General features: G+C 44.0%; 1 protein-coding gene across 1 annotated transcript; it reads left to right on the top strand.

Moving 5' to 3' along the window:
* The first annotated feature begins 5,777 nt into the window (after positions 1–5,777).
* On the top strand, positions 5,778–10,030 carry LOC118493499 (cell wall protein RBR3-like). The gene is made up of 3 exons (XM_035993469.1): positions 5,778–5,802; positions 7,892–9,387; positions 9,624–10,030. Exons 2-3 carry the CDS (start codon positions 7,923–7,925, stop codon positions 9,797–9,799), a joined length of 1,641 nt encoding a protein of 546 aa, XP_035849362.1. The 5' UTR covers positions 5,778–5,802; positions 7,892–7,922; the 3' UTR covers positions 9,800–10,030.
* The last annotated feature ends 6,674 nt before the right edge of the window (positions 10,031–16,704 follow it).

Here is a 16,704-nt window from a genome sequence, read left to right as displayed (position 1 = left end):
AAGGTTGGTGGAAGAAAGTGACAAAGACGGCAAAAGTACAGGGAGTAACGTTAGTTCTGAAGTTGTCACTGCCGAAGCTAGCATTAGCCACGGTGCTGCTAGCCGACACTGTAACCCAAAGCAAGGGTCTTCATCACAGGCGGCAGAACCAGGGGATCTCGGCGTTGAGGAACCAAATCAAATTGTCCTGAAAACTTTTCCTGCACGCTTGTTCTCAGGCAAAAAAAGAACTTTCAACAGCGCCTGGTATGGTAGCAGACGCTGGCTGGAATACTCCATCCAGGCAGACGCTGCATTTTGCTACCCATGCAGAAAGTTCAGAGCGCCCTCCTCTGCTGTAGACTCGACCTTTACGCTAAGTGGATTTTGCGATTGGAAGCATGCAGTCGAGACTGGGAAAGGACTCAACAAACATGCATCATCAAAAGAACACCAGCTCTGTGAAGCTATGTGGAGAGATAAGGAGAGACGTGTTCAGACGGGTACAGAAATTGCTACGTTGGTAAATACAGAACAGTTGCAACGTAATAGATACTACCTGTCAGCCATCATTGATGCCATTGAATTCCTTACAGTAAACCAGCTACCTTTTAGAGGGGACAATGATGGTTTTGATAGTATGTCTGGAGATGGCTGTGGCCTATTTTTGTCCTTGTTTGAATACACTTTAAGGAAAGATCCTGCCTTGGCCAGAATAGCACAGTCTATTCCACACAACGCTAGATACACTAGCCATGACATTCAGAACAACATCATAGACATTATGAGTACTATGGTCACAGAGCAGATTGTGAAAGAGGTTGGCGAGTCGTTTTACACTATAAAAGTGGATGGAACTAGAGACTCTACAGGAACAGAAAATATTTCCATAGTTGTGCGTTTTGTCAATGACCTGTACGAGCCAACTGAGCGTCTTCTGACCATTTCCACGACTGACAAGGGGGATGCAGCTACATTGACTGACACAATTATTGAGGAATTAACGAAAGCAGGACTGAGTCCCCAAAAAATCATCAGTCAGGTGTATGACGGCGCCTCCCTGATGTCGGGCAAACACGGAGGAGTGCAGAAACTTCTGCAACAGAAACTGCACAGAGACATACCATATGTCCACTGTTTCAATCATCAACTTCATTTGGTGGTCATTCATGCTTTGACAACTGAGCAAGCCTTTTTGGATTTTTTCACAATGTGCAACATGCTCTACAAGTTCTGCAGAAAACCTACAGTCTCCCTTCTCTATAAGGGACAGACCCTGAAGCGACTCTTAGATCAACGCTGGACTGGTCATCTTGGCACGGTCTCTGTTATTTTAAGATCATTTGATGACCTTGCCACCCTTTTGCGCGAAGTCAACAGCGCCACAGCCTATCCCAAAGACGTGCGAGTTGAAGCAACAGGTTTACTGCAGGCCATGTCTGAACCAAGTTTCAGATTCATCGCTGAGATGGCGCACAAAATCTTGTCATATCTCGCCCCCCCTAACACAATGCTACAGGCAGAGGACATGGATCTTTTTACAGGTTTGCAACTTGTAAATTCAGCATGTACATGTGTTGAAAATCTGCGCTCTGAGACAGAATTCATGGCACTCTTCCAGTGCTGCAAGGATGCAACAGAGGAGCCCGCACCAAAGAGACAGCGCACACCAAACACATCCTTTGCTATGTATGTCGTTGAGGAAAGAATTACACACGAAGATCCCAACAACGAAACCGAGCTGCGCAGGCTGTATTTCAGTTGTATTGATGCAGTTTGTGGGGAAATGAAGGAGCGTTTTGGGGAGCGCAACTGTGTGCTAATGGATGCGCTCACATCTCTCGACCCGGAGGATTCTACTTTTTTGGATGTGTCCAAAGTGAAACCTTTACTGGACCTTTCTAATACAGCCATTGTGGAGTCGGAATATACAGTGGCTCGCCGGTTCCTAAGTGAGCAAATGAAGGTCTCGTCCCCACCTGACGGGGGTAAATGGACAATGAAAAAAGTTCTAAAACACTTCCACAAACCTCTCGAAGCAATGCCGAGCGTGATGACAGCGCTGAAACACGCTTTGACTTTTGGTGCAAGCACTGCACTCTGTGAGAACTCTTTTTCCACACTAAAGAACATTCTTACAGATCATCGTCTCAGCATGCTTCATCGAAGAAAGGCCAATTTAATTAAGTTGGCATTTGAAAAGGACTTAACAAAGAAATTCAGGGAGGAGTGGAAGGACAGCCTTTTGAGAAGATTTCACTCTGCAGCAAAGCGTCGCCTGCCGCTCTACTAACGGTGAGCTTGTATTTTATGCTGGCTCCCTGTAGCCCATGTTAGAGGCTGAGAGACAGTAAAACAAACAGCCTAAAAAACACCCAAAATGTAATAAAAATGTAACGTTAATACTTGTGATTAAGATGCTTAATGATTGCCAAGGCCTCATTATTCTCCCTGTTTTTATTTGTATTGCCATGTTGTCCATGATTTAGGCTAATTGTATGTTCAGTGTACATACTGCACAGTTAAAATTTGCTGTTATGCCATGTTGTACATGATTTAGGCTAACGCAATTAACCCTATTTGTATATGCTGTATAGGCCTATGGTGGTTGTGCGCAATAGTTGTATGTTCAGTGTACATACTGCACAGTTAAAATTAAGTCACTCTGCTGTTATGCCATGTTGTACATGATTTAGGCTAACGCAATTAACCCTATTTGTATATGCTGTATAGGCCTATGGTGGTTGTGCGCAATAGTTGTATGTTTAGTGTACATACTGCGCAGTGAAAATTAAGTCACTCTGCTGTTATGCTGTTTCAATACCAAATAAAATCTGTTAAACGTGTAGACCTGTATGCATTCATTCAATGCTCATTTGCAAGATAATTAAGATAATGTTACATGATGAGATTTATTTAATTTGTGCCCCCCCAAAAATAATGGCATGCCCGTCCGTGAATTTGTGTCTGGAGCCGGGTCTGAAGGTCCGTTCGACATAAGTCGTTCTTCACGGAAAGTCACATAAGCCACGACGTCATTGTCCGTCAGCGCAACTTTGTAGACCCCGATGACCCCACAGTCAACACGCAAAACATCGAGAACACATGGATGCGCGCAAAGAAGAAGCGCAGGCGGCAGCACGGAACAACAGCTGAGCTATTTCAGTCTTATCTGGCAGAGTTCTGGTGGCGAAACAGAATGAGGCCAAATGTTTTCCCGGCACATACACACAGTTGCCACAATTTACAGTGTAGCCTAAATAAATCATGATAGGCCTACTTGCCTAACCCCCACCCCTCAAAACTCGTTTTATAAACACTATGGCGCTTTTCTGGCCGCACCCCGACCCGGTCAGGAACGGGTCTGATCACCCGGAACCGAGGACCCGGGCTACTCCAGACCAACCGACGCACTTAGGCGCATGGGTATCGATTCTGATCTAGAGGCGTTCAGTCATAATCCCGCAGATGGTAGCTTTATGGGAGCTTTTGGGATACTCAGTTTTTGGAAACTCTCAAATAAGACCCTCATCATTTGGGACGCTCAGTTTTTGGAAAATAATTTGGGACACTAAACTGCACTAGGATAAACTCCAGCTGTGTTCCAGAGCTACACAGAAACTAAACACAGAGCTGAGTTCAAAGTAAAGAATTAAAATGTGATCTTACCTGGAGATGAGACGTGACAGAAGAGAAGCAACAACAGGAACTTCTTCATCTTGTTTTGATAAAGACGTGTCTGAGGACCGAGCGGGTTCAGCTGTTCTGTATTCTGTGTGTTTTCTCCGAGGAGGGAGGGTCTCTGTTCTGATGCAATGGAGACACTGACATTTAGCTAGCTAATTAACGTTAGCAGTCACGTTAAGGTAACCTGCGTAACAATATTCCGTAGTGGATACACAACAAATAAAATTGAATGTATTATTTAAAATGACTCAGCTGAGAATATTTTAATGAATGATTAGCGGTAACTTTAACGTTATCGTTACCACTCAACGGGACTTTTAGTTAACTTATAGCTAGCTTTAGTTGATACCATTAGCTAGCTAGCTTTCCCAAACGATCAAAAAAATCAACTGGGCAGTACAAACAGTTAGTGTAATGAAGAATTAATTATTTCAGGCTTAGTAAAAATATAAGCAGTGAGTGTTATAAAGAATTATTTCATTCAGATTTATCAGAAATATTGTAGGCTAGGCTATCACCGGAGACCTCCGTTGACCGCAGCGGCAGGTTCAGCTTTGAATGTCGGCGAATCCTACGTTTCCAATTGGTAGTCTACAGTCCAATCCACTTTATTTATATAGCACGATTTTAACAAACACAAGGTTTCCAAAGTGCTGCACAAAAAGATAAAACAGAAATAAGTAAAATAAATAAAACACAATATGACAAACACCATACAAATATGCAAGTATACACATAAGATCAACACTCTACCAGGAGTTAAAAGGCCAAAGAAAAGAGGTGAGTTTTAAGTAGATTTTTAAAATTAGACAGAGAGGAGGACTGTCTAATGTGCAGAGGCAGTCCATTCCAAAGTTTTGGAGCTGCAACGGCAAACGCTCGGTCCACAGTCAAACGGAGCGATTTAATTGGGGGAGTCCACGGTCAGTCGACGAATCAGAACGCGTAACTGAACGTAGACTTTGCGCAACGGTAGACTCAACCTCTGCTTTTATTTAAAATCAAAAACAGAACAAAACAACAGAACTAGAACGCCGATAGTCTCTTCTACAGCCGCACACAGAGTTCCAGTCCTTTTCCACACAACCCTTTGGCAAGGTAAGTCGCACTTTACAGCAGAGCTAAAACTACTTTTTTACTCAACTCTTTCTGTTTAGTAGAGCCGTATTGTGTTGGGGAAGGAGTACATTTACTTTCCTCGCATGTTTCTGTCAAATAAATATCTTTTTTTATCAGTTATATTCCAGCTATCAGATGTGCTGTGTGTCTGTGATCAGGATATGCAAATGCGCTTTGTCTCTTGCACAAAACAATTTTAATTATTAAATGTTGCATTACCTTTTGCCTAAATTGCATGTGCACAAAGTTGACTGCATGTGTAGTGTTTCCTTGCCCTCGAGGACACTTTAAATTGACTAAGAAGTTTGCAGTCCCAGCACTTGTGACATTTTGCAGTTTCTATCACAGATCACATGTGAATTAAAGATTATTTCTCAAACGTATGACTAAATACGTCCTGTTTTAAAATGATCTGTGGGTTGTTGATCTAAAACAAAACTGTCTTGTTGTGTTACAGTGAAGGTGTCTTTTGAGCTAGTCGTAGAACTTTCATTGTAGTGTTTTTATTATTTTTATTATTCTGACTAATAGTAGAAATATTGTTTAATATTATCATTCAAACTGTAGCCCAATGTCGGACTGGCCATCCTCTATGGGCCGCTACTGCTATATATATATATATATATATATATATATATATATATATATATATATATATATATATATATATATATATATAATCAAATAATAACAATAATTTGTCTTGTTATTTTTCAAAAAGTTATTTTTATTCGCGATCATATGGAGAAAAACGACACTACCCACAATCCGAAGCGTTACAACGACGTCATTGTTTGGTCCAAGTCGCTGTTGCCATGGAAATGTTTACAGTACCGTGTACCTGTGAACGGCGAGAGCGAGCAACTACAATAGAAGTCTATGATAGTTTCAAAATGTTTTTTTTAGCGCCGAATCCATTATCACTGACCAGCACCACGATAAAAGACAATGAATCGCGGCACGAAACAACCAAAGGGGGGGGGGCGAGAAAAAGAGAGAGAAAACAAAGATAGCACGGTTGGCTTCCAGTAAAAAATATGCTAAATTAAGTGATTTATTTTCCAAACAAAAAGAGTGTGTGGCTTCAGCTAATATTAACGTTAGCAGCTGCATATTTTGGTGAGACTGTTGTAATTTGAGCTATGGCCGTGCATTGCTCTTTCCTTGTTTTGTGGAGCTGTTGTATGATGTAACTAGCTAGCTACTGTGCTTTAACGTCGAGCCGGTGTATTTGTGCTGGATGTGCCTTTAGTGGAGCGGATCATGTCGTAGCACCGCCACCTAGTGGTCTGCAGATGCTTTAAGATGTTTAACTGTTGTCGGCACATTTTTGCTTTTTATGTTGTTTTTTTTTGTATGTTTTATGACATTTGTGTAACGTTGGTGCATAGAAATATAATGGCATGAAACTAATTTGACTTTTGATTGATTTTACCATGGCAATGGTACACCTTTCTGCTACGTTGATTATTTCTATGGGTTGGTGTGGTTTGATAATAGGGTCTGTGTGTTTCAAATGCCAGGGCCGTTTTTTGATCCGTCGTCCGTCACTGCTGTAGCCTGCTAGCTGCAGCTATAGTATGTCAATGGATATATGTACTGTATATGTGTCTGACATACATTCATACTTGATTGATTTATTTGAAAGTACATTATACCGTAGTCTGAAGTCTATATAGTATAGGTATAATTATTATTATTATTCTGATGTTTGTGGCAGACCTTTTGCATTTTGTTTAATCAAGCAGAGTGCAATAATGATGTGTGACCAGATACATATTTCTCAGTTTATTTAAGTTCAGTTAGAAGGTTTAGTTAAAGCTCATGTTGCAGGGTTTATTTTCTAATGAATTTGTGCAATTCGTTAGCCTAGACTGCTAGCTAGGTAAATATTAAGACTGCCTTCAGAGTTTCCTATATTTGCGTCCACGTTGTCAACATAAGACATGTTGCGTTAACCATCATTTTATTGAATGAAATGTTAAGCTTTGCTCCTCTAGATGGGTGGGTTTTTGTTAGCTACATACAAAGCTAACTGGCTATAGTTAGCCTGTATGCTAGCGGAATTAGCTAACGTTGCATAACCAGCCAGCAACTTCAGCAATCAGCAGTAGTTTCGGTAAGCTAACCACGACAGTTATTGTCGCCCACAATCAACCTCTCCTGCTAAAAGCAGTCAATCTGCAGTGATGTTTGAAATAGAGACGCTTGTGGATGTGTTAGCGGTCGTGGTTAGCTCGCCGGAACTACTGCCGAAGCTGCTGGCTGGCTACACAACATTAGCTAATTCCGCTAGCACAGGCTAACTATAGCCAGTTAACTTTGTGTGTAACGTAGCTACACTAACGCCACATGTCTTATGTTGACAACGTGGACGCAGATAGAGGAAACGACGAAGGCAGTCGTAATATTTACCTAGCCGTCTAGGCTAACGCTGTTGCGCTAACGTTAGCAAAACGTCGGCGTAGCATTAGCTAGCTGTCTAAACTTGTGAAAAGCTGAACAGCATCCCCATCCACGTAATAAATAAACACTAGGCAGATATGTTGTTACTGGAGCTAGTAGGGTCCATCAAAACGTGAGATATGTAATCGAAAATGTGTTTACAACGTCGAGGGATTTCACAGGTGGGACTGACTGGCAAGTTAGCCCATAGCTAACATGATGCCTTCTATTTCTAGATCTAGCTAGATTACCAGTACGTATCTGAACTAACAACATGATCACTGTCACTCGATATAAAGAAAACATTGACTTTCACTCTGTGCTATTCACTGACAGTAAAAACACCTCTTCCTCATCCCAGTAAGTCACCATAGTTCTAGTACTAGACTGACGCACGTCTCCCCAACGTGACGTCATCACCGAATTGCATTAAAAAACCCACTAAACGACTAAAACGGTAAAAACTGGCCTTTAGCACTATTTGGTGACATTTTTAACAATGATATAAATATGTTGAGTGCTTTATGTACCCATTAATCAACAGTGGTGGTTAACCTGCAACATGGGCTTTAGGTGAAATAACCTGCTTAGTGTGCTGCTTGAAACAATAATGTGATCAGTGAAGTAATTGCTGTGTCTGTTTGTGTGTTTGTACTTGCAGTTTCACAACGCCAGTATACAAACGAGAAATCATGGAGAAAATGTTTAGATCCATTTTTGGACTAAAATTCTTTGCAAGACCTCGGTCTTCAGGAGATATGGACTCTTCTTCGAAGAAGTCCAAACGAAGGAGTGAGAGACCTTCATCTCCTGAAGACCTCAACCCTCCCACCATCTTGAGGGAGCACGGACGACGGGGTGAGAGACCTTCGTCTAGTGGAGGCACCAACCCTTCTACCATCATGAAGGAGCACAAGCAAAGGGGTGAGAGCCCTTTGTCTTGTGCAGAAAACCAGCCCTCTGTCACCAGGCAGCAAGAACGAAGGAATGTGAGCTCTTTGTTCATCGTGGGCACCAACCCTTCTAGCATCATGAAGGAGCACAGGCAAAAGGGTGAGAGCCCTTTGTCTTGTGCAGAAAACAAGCCCTCTACCACCAGGCAGCAAATACGAAGGGGTGAGAGCCCTTCCTCTTCATCCTCTGAAGACGACCAGCCTTCTTCCACCAGGCAGCGAGTACGAAGGTTTGAGAGCCCTTCCTCTTCATCCTCTGAAGACGACCAGCCTTCTACTCCAAGGCGGAAGCAAGCATGGAGAGGTGAGAGCCCTCCGTCTTCATCTTCTGAAGACGACCAGCCTTCTTCCACCAGGCAGCGAGTACGAAGGTTTGAGAGTCCTTCCTCTTCATCCTCTGAAGACGACCAGCCTTCTACTCCAAGGCGGAAGCAAGCATGGAGAGGTGAGAGCCCTCCGTCTTCATCTTCTGAAGACGACCAGCCTTCTTCCACCAGGCAGCGAGTACGAAGGTTTGAGAGTCCTTCCTCTTCATCCTCTGAAGACGACCAGCCTTCTACTCCAAGGCGGAAGCAAGCATGGAGAGGTGAGAGCCCTCCGTCTTCATCTTCTGAAGACGACCAGCCTTCTTCCACCAGGCAGCGAGTACGAAGGTTTGAGAGCCCTTCGTCTTCATCCTCTGAAGACGACCAGCCTTCTACTCCAGGGCGGCAGCAAGAAAAAAGGGCTGAGAGCCCTTCGTCTTCATTTTCTGAAGACGACGAGCCTTCTACCACAAGGAGGCAGCAACAACGAAGTAATTTGTACTACTTTGTAGACTTCAACCTTTCTACCACCTTTAGGCAGGATGGAGGAATTGGTGAGAACCATCTGCCCTGCGTTGACATTGACCACCCTAGCATCTGGTGGGAGCGCGTACGAAGGGTCAACCCTTCAAACACCTTGAGGCAGGACGGAAGTGGTGACAGCCCTTCCTCTACATTTTCATCTTCTGAAGACGACGAGCCTTCTACCACATGGAGTCAGCAAGAAAGAAGGGCTAATAGCCTGAGTGCGAGAAAGGAGAGGGAGAAGATAAAGAAGGAGAGGAAAACGTTTGGTCTGCTTTCAAGAATATACATTTGGTGGCTCGAATGGAAGATAGACCGCTGTGCCAGGGAATTCCAATCAACCTGTGAGGATGCGTGCTACCTCCAGGATCATGGTAAGAAAGTAAACTTACATTTTGTCAATTTTTCAATTTATTTTTATCTTACAGTGGGCACATATCCCTTTCATGAGTTAATTTATGTATGTCTTATCTCACTTATGGCGCCAGGTCAACATATATTTTTTAACAACTTGCAACAAAACAAATCTGTTGACTATTTCCTTTTGGGAGGGGTGCGAGTGTACAACTGGACTACAGACTTAACCTTTCATATATGCTCTTGGTTACAGGTCACTTCAGACATCCAGAGATAATGGCCAAGATCCAAAAAGAGCTGCTTGACCGAAGGAATGAGCTGGCCGTTTCATATCGCAGACAAGTAATTAAGTTGGAGATGGAAGTGAGGAAGCAAAGACTGAAGGTAGAGAGGAAAAATAGATATGAAGAAGATGGAGAATATCTCTGAGTTATGCCACAACTCAGAAAGCCCAGATATGTTAAATCTTCGCTACGGGCCAATGCCAGTCAGGTCACGCAAACTCGGACTTGCTAACATATATCATTTAAGAGAATAGGAGAGCAATCAGAAAAATGGCACCAAATAGAGAGAGGTAATTGAGGGAAACGGCAAACATTTCAGATTTGACAAAACTGAAGTAAAGAAAAGTAAAATATTCTTTTACAACATTAGCAACCACCATCAAATATCCTTGCAACCACTTGATAATACCCTAGAGTCAAAAAGCATTGTGCAAATAACAGTGTCCTAACTTAACGCCACCTGACCCAATCTAATTCATCCTAACCTAGCCTAATTTAACCAAGGGCAGCCCAACACATATCCTAATTTAGCTTCGGTTAGGTTCTGGCAGATTCCTTAGGGTTAGACCCTAAAAGACAGTAGAAAGAAGAAAATAAGGCAAGAATAGGTTGAAAAAAGTGACAAAAACTTTGAAAAAGGGCGCCCGGATAGCTCAGTTGGTAGAGCGGGCGCCCATATATAGAGGTTTACTCCTCGACGTGGCGGGCCTGGGTTCGACTGACCTGCAGCCCTTTGCTGCATGTCATTCCCCCTCTCTCTCCCCTTTCATGTCTTCATCTGTCCTGTAGAAATAAAGGCTGAAAATGCCCCAAAAAATGATCTTTAAAAAATAACTTTGAAGAAAAAAAGACAGAAGAAAAAAGTAAGGAAGAAAGGCAAGAATAGGTCAAAACAAACGACAAAACCTTCAAAAAAAAGCGACAGACTTGGAGAAAAAAAAGTAGAAGTAACTACAGTCTTGTAACTGAAAAACATTTTGCAGAAAATGTCACGTACCCCCTGTTCTTTTGATCAATGGATCACAGGTGGAGTGGGTCCTGAGTCCCGAGGAGACTTAATAGTAGATTTAATAATATATTTTATTTGTAATGCACTTTACATTTGGAGAAAATCTCAAAGTGCTACAGTTAAGATCGTAAAAGCATGGTAAAAACATCAATATAAAATACAAATAGACAGCGCAAGGACTTGCAGGGTTAATTAAAACATAAGTTCTGCTAAATAGAAATGTTTTTTAGTCGTTTTTAAAAGTCTCAATAGTTTGAGGTGCTCCAGATGGTCGGGGAAGTTTTTTTAATCATAACAAGCTTTTTATACTTATCTTTTAAGTTAAAAGCATACTATGTAACTTTTCCTGTTTCGGTCCTCCTACAGGTTGTTAGACCACAACCTGTAGGGGGACCGAAGAGGGAAAGTTACATAGTATCCTTTAAAGTAGCAATACCACAGTGTAAAATACTCCATTAGAAGTAAAAGTACTCATTATGGCAGAGTGAGTGAGGAGATTGGAGGAAGTTCTGCAAGTAGGGCAGTGAGAGGATAATGGTGTCGGATGAAGTGAAGTTCCCACTTCACCAGCAGTCCCAAAGACCAGCTCACTAACTGCTGATAAATTAAAAGTTTCCTAAACAAAAGAAAAAAAAAACACAGTGTAAAAAATAGAAGATTTTTTTCTGTCTGCTCCTCAGTCAATTCATACAGCCAAAAGAAGTTCTGAAATCACATTCAATAGGTTTATAGATTGAAAACTTGTGATTAAAGCAAAAAAACAAAAACCTGATGATGGATTATGCCCCAATAAAATAATTTATAGTTTATTATTTTGCTTTTAACATCCACTAATATGATGTAAAGTTGGGACTTTAAATGTAAATGGAGCCAGAAATGTAACAAAAAGATCCATATTTATAAAAACCATAAGCAATAAAGAGAACCCACACTGACAGCAGCAACGAGGCGACTGGAGGAGAGAATGTGAAGGGAAGACATAATGACCATGCTCTTCCTCCGAGTGGAGGAGTGGGCTTACTCTCTCCACAGCTTTCTCTCCGCCTCACTGGAGGTCAAGCATTCTATCGAGGGAGGCTGCTTTAGTCAAAGCTCGGTTTGATCATTTAACGCCTGTTTTTATTAACCTGAGCCCCAACAACCACTGCGAGAGAAAATCTTTTTAAAAAAAAGGTAGGTGGTGATTTTAACTGTACCTGAAAATGATTTTTTAGATCGTAATCATGCAGAGCCGCATCCAGCTTCCCAGCATGCTCTGGGGCGGCTGGTCTCCACATGGCCTGGGATGATATGGAGAAGGATGCATGCAGACGCCGACAGTACACATGGTCCCACCTCAGAGAGAGTAGATTTGCCTCACCAGATTAGATCGTATTTATGTTTTAAACAACATTTAATATTTTAAGTCTGTAATATTGTTCCTGCTGTTTTTTACTGATCACTCTTTGGTTTTATGTCAATGTTTTTATTAGGGTGTGAAGCCGAAAAGTGCCCTCAGGCAATTTAATCGGTTTTAACTTCTGACAAAATTTAGAGAGGTGCTTATTATTTTGGGATATTTTTAGACAGAGAAAGGGTGATTTTAGCATCTTAGGGCAGTGGTGGACCGTAAGACAGAAATAAAGCTTCTATGTCAACAGCACACCCTCAACATCACACGTGACATCACCAGATCTATGCAGGACTGGAGAGTGATATAGTGGAACTAGAGAATTAAGTGAGTCCACAGGAGGATCAGGACATTTTGAAGCCCAAAATCAAAAAGCTAGCTTAGCCGACCTCCTGGACGTTAAATTACAGGTCACTGTCAGGCCCGATTCCAGACCATAATCAATGGAACTCTCACTCAGCTTCTTCTTCGCCTCCTGGAGAGGACGGAAGAAATGGACAGGAGCGGGTAATCCACAAATGGCTTTCAGACACCATGGCAGGAGATCATTGGAGAGCAAGCGGAGGCAGATCAGAAGGCGAATAGCCGTATTAGAGTTTCTAGAAGTTCATCCTCTCTACATCAACGAGAGTATGAGCGAGCAGGACGGCTCTGCACCAAGCAGAGGACGGAGCTCTGCAAAGAGGAGACGTTCCTGAGGTGACGGCTACCTCAGGTCTCTGGGGAGAACCACCAAACTACCGTTCTGGAAGGGACCCAGACAGTCTGCAGGAGGTCCACGCTGCCCGGAAAGAGCTGCAGGGAGCGTGTGCCCCAGCATAGATGGACCTCACAGTTGAGTTTTTTTTTTTTTTTTTTTTTTTTAAAAGCAATTCTGGGGACATTTTCGCACATGATGTTTTAGAGTTTTAATGAAAGTCCTGTCCTCTGGCTCCATGCCATGTCCTGCAGCCAGGGCCTCGGTGCGTTACGCTGCTACCAAAAAAAGGCAACCTGCACGGACATTAAAAACTGGCGCCTGTGGCTTTGCTCTGGTGGATTACAAGCTTCGGTCCAAAGTTCCTTTGCCTCAAGAGAAGCTGGGGGAGCTATGGAGCCGTCATCCTCTGGGACCAGAACACTACTGTGTGCCCGGAAGAGATGGTCCTCATGCCGTGGACAATGTCCACCTATTAGTGATGTTTGGGAGTTTGGAGCGGTCTCCCAGCGGTTGTTGGATGGATTTAACACTGGTCTGATTCTCTAGGACCAGGGGAGGAAAAAAAAAAAAGGCTTTTGACCGCGGTTGAACACAGGGTCCTCTGGAAAGGTAATGGGAAGTTTGGGTTCAGCGCTGGTTAATAGCCAAGTCAAGGTGTTTGTAAGTTGAGTTGAGGAGGGACTTGCTGAAGTTTAACGGCACTAGTCTGCAAGTCTGATGTGAATCCTTTTAGAGTGTGATAGAGGCGGTGTCCGGCGAGGGGCCTGTGCTCTGTACGGGTCACATGCTCTACGCACACTCGCCCTAGAACCCCTCCTCTGCAGAATACGCAACAAACATTGAAGGTCTGATTTTACATGGTTTGAGTGATGAACATGCGTTGTATTGCTTTGCTGGATGACGTAATTGTTTTTCATTAGAGCCAGCATGAGTTAGAGTCGAGGAAATACACGTTTCTGTTTTAAACCTCTTACTCTGCCAGCAGAGCGCGGTGACTGGAAAAAAAAGTGAAGCCACGCTGTTGGTGAAATGGCACATGAACGGTCCTCACGGTTTGCTCCCACAAAATCTGGCCGGAAAGAGGGACGCCGGAAAACTACCTCGGGATATTCCTCGGTTAATGAGGTCATGGTGGGAGAAGAAAAAACTGGGAGGACACCGTCTATGCGAAAAAATTGAAAACAAAATTGAGAAATGGAAGTGGTACTCCCTCAGATGTCAGATAGACGGTATAGATTTTACTTTAGTTTTAGGTCTTAAATAACCTTGTTGCATACCTCTTTGTGGCACGTTGCTTGTTGATGGACCCCCGTCGGGCTCTACGTGCTCAGATACAGGGAAGATGGTAGATTTTTTTTTGGCGGGGCGGTCGGAGGGGTTCCTACACTGGGTGCCACACAGGGGGGTTTTGTGCTGTCTGTTTTCTGGTTTTTCTAAGAGAGGGAGGGGGGACAGAGGGCTCTTGTACAGCGGCAAGAGATCACGGCCACCTCAGGACTTCAGGTTGATTCAATAAGTTTAGGACAGTGGACGCTGACTCGTGCGGGAGAGGAGCGAACGTGAACGTGACCGCTGCTATCCTCAGCATGGGAGTAAACTGGGGCTGGACGCTGCTTGTTTTTAAACTGATCCTAATTTTTAAAGTTAAAGTGGGTTTCCTCCTTTTATTCAGGGCCGCCGGTGTAAAATATTGGGCACCCCATTTTTAAATACGGTAAGGTTGAGTGAATGGGTCTAACTCTCTGCAATGGTTGTTTGAAGGAGCTTTGATCAACGGGAGCAGACTGGACATCTGCTACGCGGGGTGTGCCCGGGCTGATAGGCAGCCCGAAACCGATAACGCGGAATATGAGCCTGACCAGCCAGCTGGTGGACCGGCAGCGAGGGTCCTGAAACTATCGGGGTGCGCAGGGGGCGGGGGGAGGGCTATGGCTCTCTCCTGCGGAATGACCTCTATCGGAGGTCACACAAAGGACTCATGGCATTAGGACACGGACAGCTCGACGGCTTGGGGGAGGAGGGGGGGAGGTTGGGAGAGGACGGAGGAGAGCGGAGAGAGAGGAGAATCCTTCATTTGGAAGGCTACAGCCCGGGGAGGGTGAGACAAAAATGAGCTAGGCCGATCCCACGACCCGTTCCCATAATCCACCTGAGCCCAGAGATTTGGAGAGGAGACCGGCCCCTGCTAGCATGTCAGTTAGAGGGGAAAACTCACCCGCACGGGAGCAGGACAAAGCCACGTATGTACCAGAACTGGTGATGAAAACAATAAACAAAAAAAGGACTGAGTGGCAGGACCCCACACTGTTCGGAATAATAGGTTGGGGGGGGGACATCCTCGTCCCCAGTGGAGGGGTTTTATACAAGCCTCCCCTCAAAAACAAAGCGACGATGCATCCAGTGGAGGATTTTACATGGTGTGTTAGCCGCCAAGGCTTTGCTCTCTGTTCTGAACCCAGCATGTTCTTAGCCCTGAGCATTTTCTGTATACCTCGAAGCTCGTCGAGAGGGGACAGAGACTGTGGCCCAACATGTTCATGAGTGGAAGAGACTCCACAGAGTTACTTCTCGCTTTTACATGGTTTTTAGTCTTTTTAATGTAGTAGTTTTTTACGGATGAGGGTTTATTAGGGAGTGCTACAAGGGAAGGCACAAAAAGAAAAATTCGGCAGCCTCCTGAATAGCCTTCAGGTGAAGCCAAAAAATGGCGGGAATGTATATAAGCAGGGCAAGAACAGCGGTAGGAAGAAACAGGGTGCGGGAAACCAGAGAGGGGCCGGATGGCCAGGACAGTCGGCCTCTGTAACTATCAGAACAGAGAAGGGCATGAGACCAGGACAGTCTGGATCTGTAACATCCAGACAGAGAGGGACAGGAGGACCAGGACAGTCTGGCTCATGTAACACTCAGAACAGAGAGAGGGACCAGGAGCAGGACAGTCGCGCTCGTAACATCAGAACAGAGAGGGACAGGAGACCAGACTAGTCGTGGCTCTCTGTAACATCAGAACAGAGAGGAGGCAGGAGACCAGGACAGTCTGGCTCTGGACATCAGGGCCCGACTCGGGTTAGATTTTAGGTTTATAAACACACTGGAGACATGATGCTCGAAACCGCGTTGGTGTTGTACGACATTGTTTGTTCATGTTGTGATGACGAGTGGTGTTTGCACAAGTTTGTGACTCGGAGGATATTCTAATCACGAATACTGGAGATGTGGAAGCATGAGCACTTTATTTCATTGTGAACATGCAATGGATACATATGTAAATAAAGGTTTTGTAGAAATCAACAAAAAAAAAATCTCTCTCTCTCTCTCTCGTCTCTCTCCTCTCTCTCTCTCTCTGTCTCTCCTCTCTTCTCTCTCTGTCTCTCTCTCTCCTCTCTCCTCACTCTACTCTATCTCTCTCTCCTCTCTCTCTTCTCTCTCTCCTCTCTCTCTCTCTCTGTCCTCTCTCCCTAATCTCTCTCCCTCTTCTCTCATCTCTCTCCCTCTCACTCTCTCTCTCTTCCTCTCTCTTCTTCTCTCTTCTCTCATCCATCTCTCCTCTCTCTCTCCTCTCTCTCTCTCTCTCCTCTTCTCTTCTCTTCTCTTCTCTCTCTCTCTCCCTCTCGCTTCTCGCTCTCTCTTCGCTCCTCTCTATCTCTCTCTCTCCATCTGTCGTCTGCTCTCCGTCTCGCTCGCTCTACTCTAGTCTCTCTCTCTCTGTGCTCCTATCTGTCTCTCTCTACTCTGTCTACTCTCATCTTCGTCTGTCTCTCTCTCTACTCTGTCTCTCTCTCTCCTGTATCTCATGGTCTCTCGCTCTCTCTCTGTTTCTGTCTATCTCGTCTTCTGCTCTCTATGTCTATCTCTATCTCTGTCTATATCGACTCTCTGCTACATATATCACTCTGTCTCTCTCGATATCTGTATCTCTTCTCGATCTCTTCTCTCTCAGTTCTCTCTCTC

This window comes from Sander lucioperca, chromosome 16, assembly GCF_008315115.2.
Source record: "Sander lucioperca isolate FBNREF2018 chromosome 16, SLUC_FBN_1.2, whole genome shotgun sequence".
Lineage (NCBI taxonomy): Eukaryota > Metazoa > Chordata > Actinopteri > Perciformes > Percidae > Sander > Sander lucioperca.
Note: the sequence above shows the minus strand (reverse complement) of the source record. Positions and strands in the feature narration are given on the sequence as shown.

What these genes read in the sequence shown, in the direction of transcription:
- LOC118493499 (XM_035993469.1), top strand. Translation starts at nt 7,923, where the DNA reads ATGGAGAAAATGTTTAGATCCATTTTTGGACTAAAATTCTTTGCAAGA. An exon ending in GTGCTACCTCCAGGATCATG is followed by an intron (nt 9,388 to 9,623) that starts GTAAGAAAGTAA and finishes TCTTGGTTACAG; the next exon opens with GTCACTTCAGACATCCAGAG.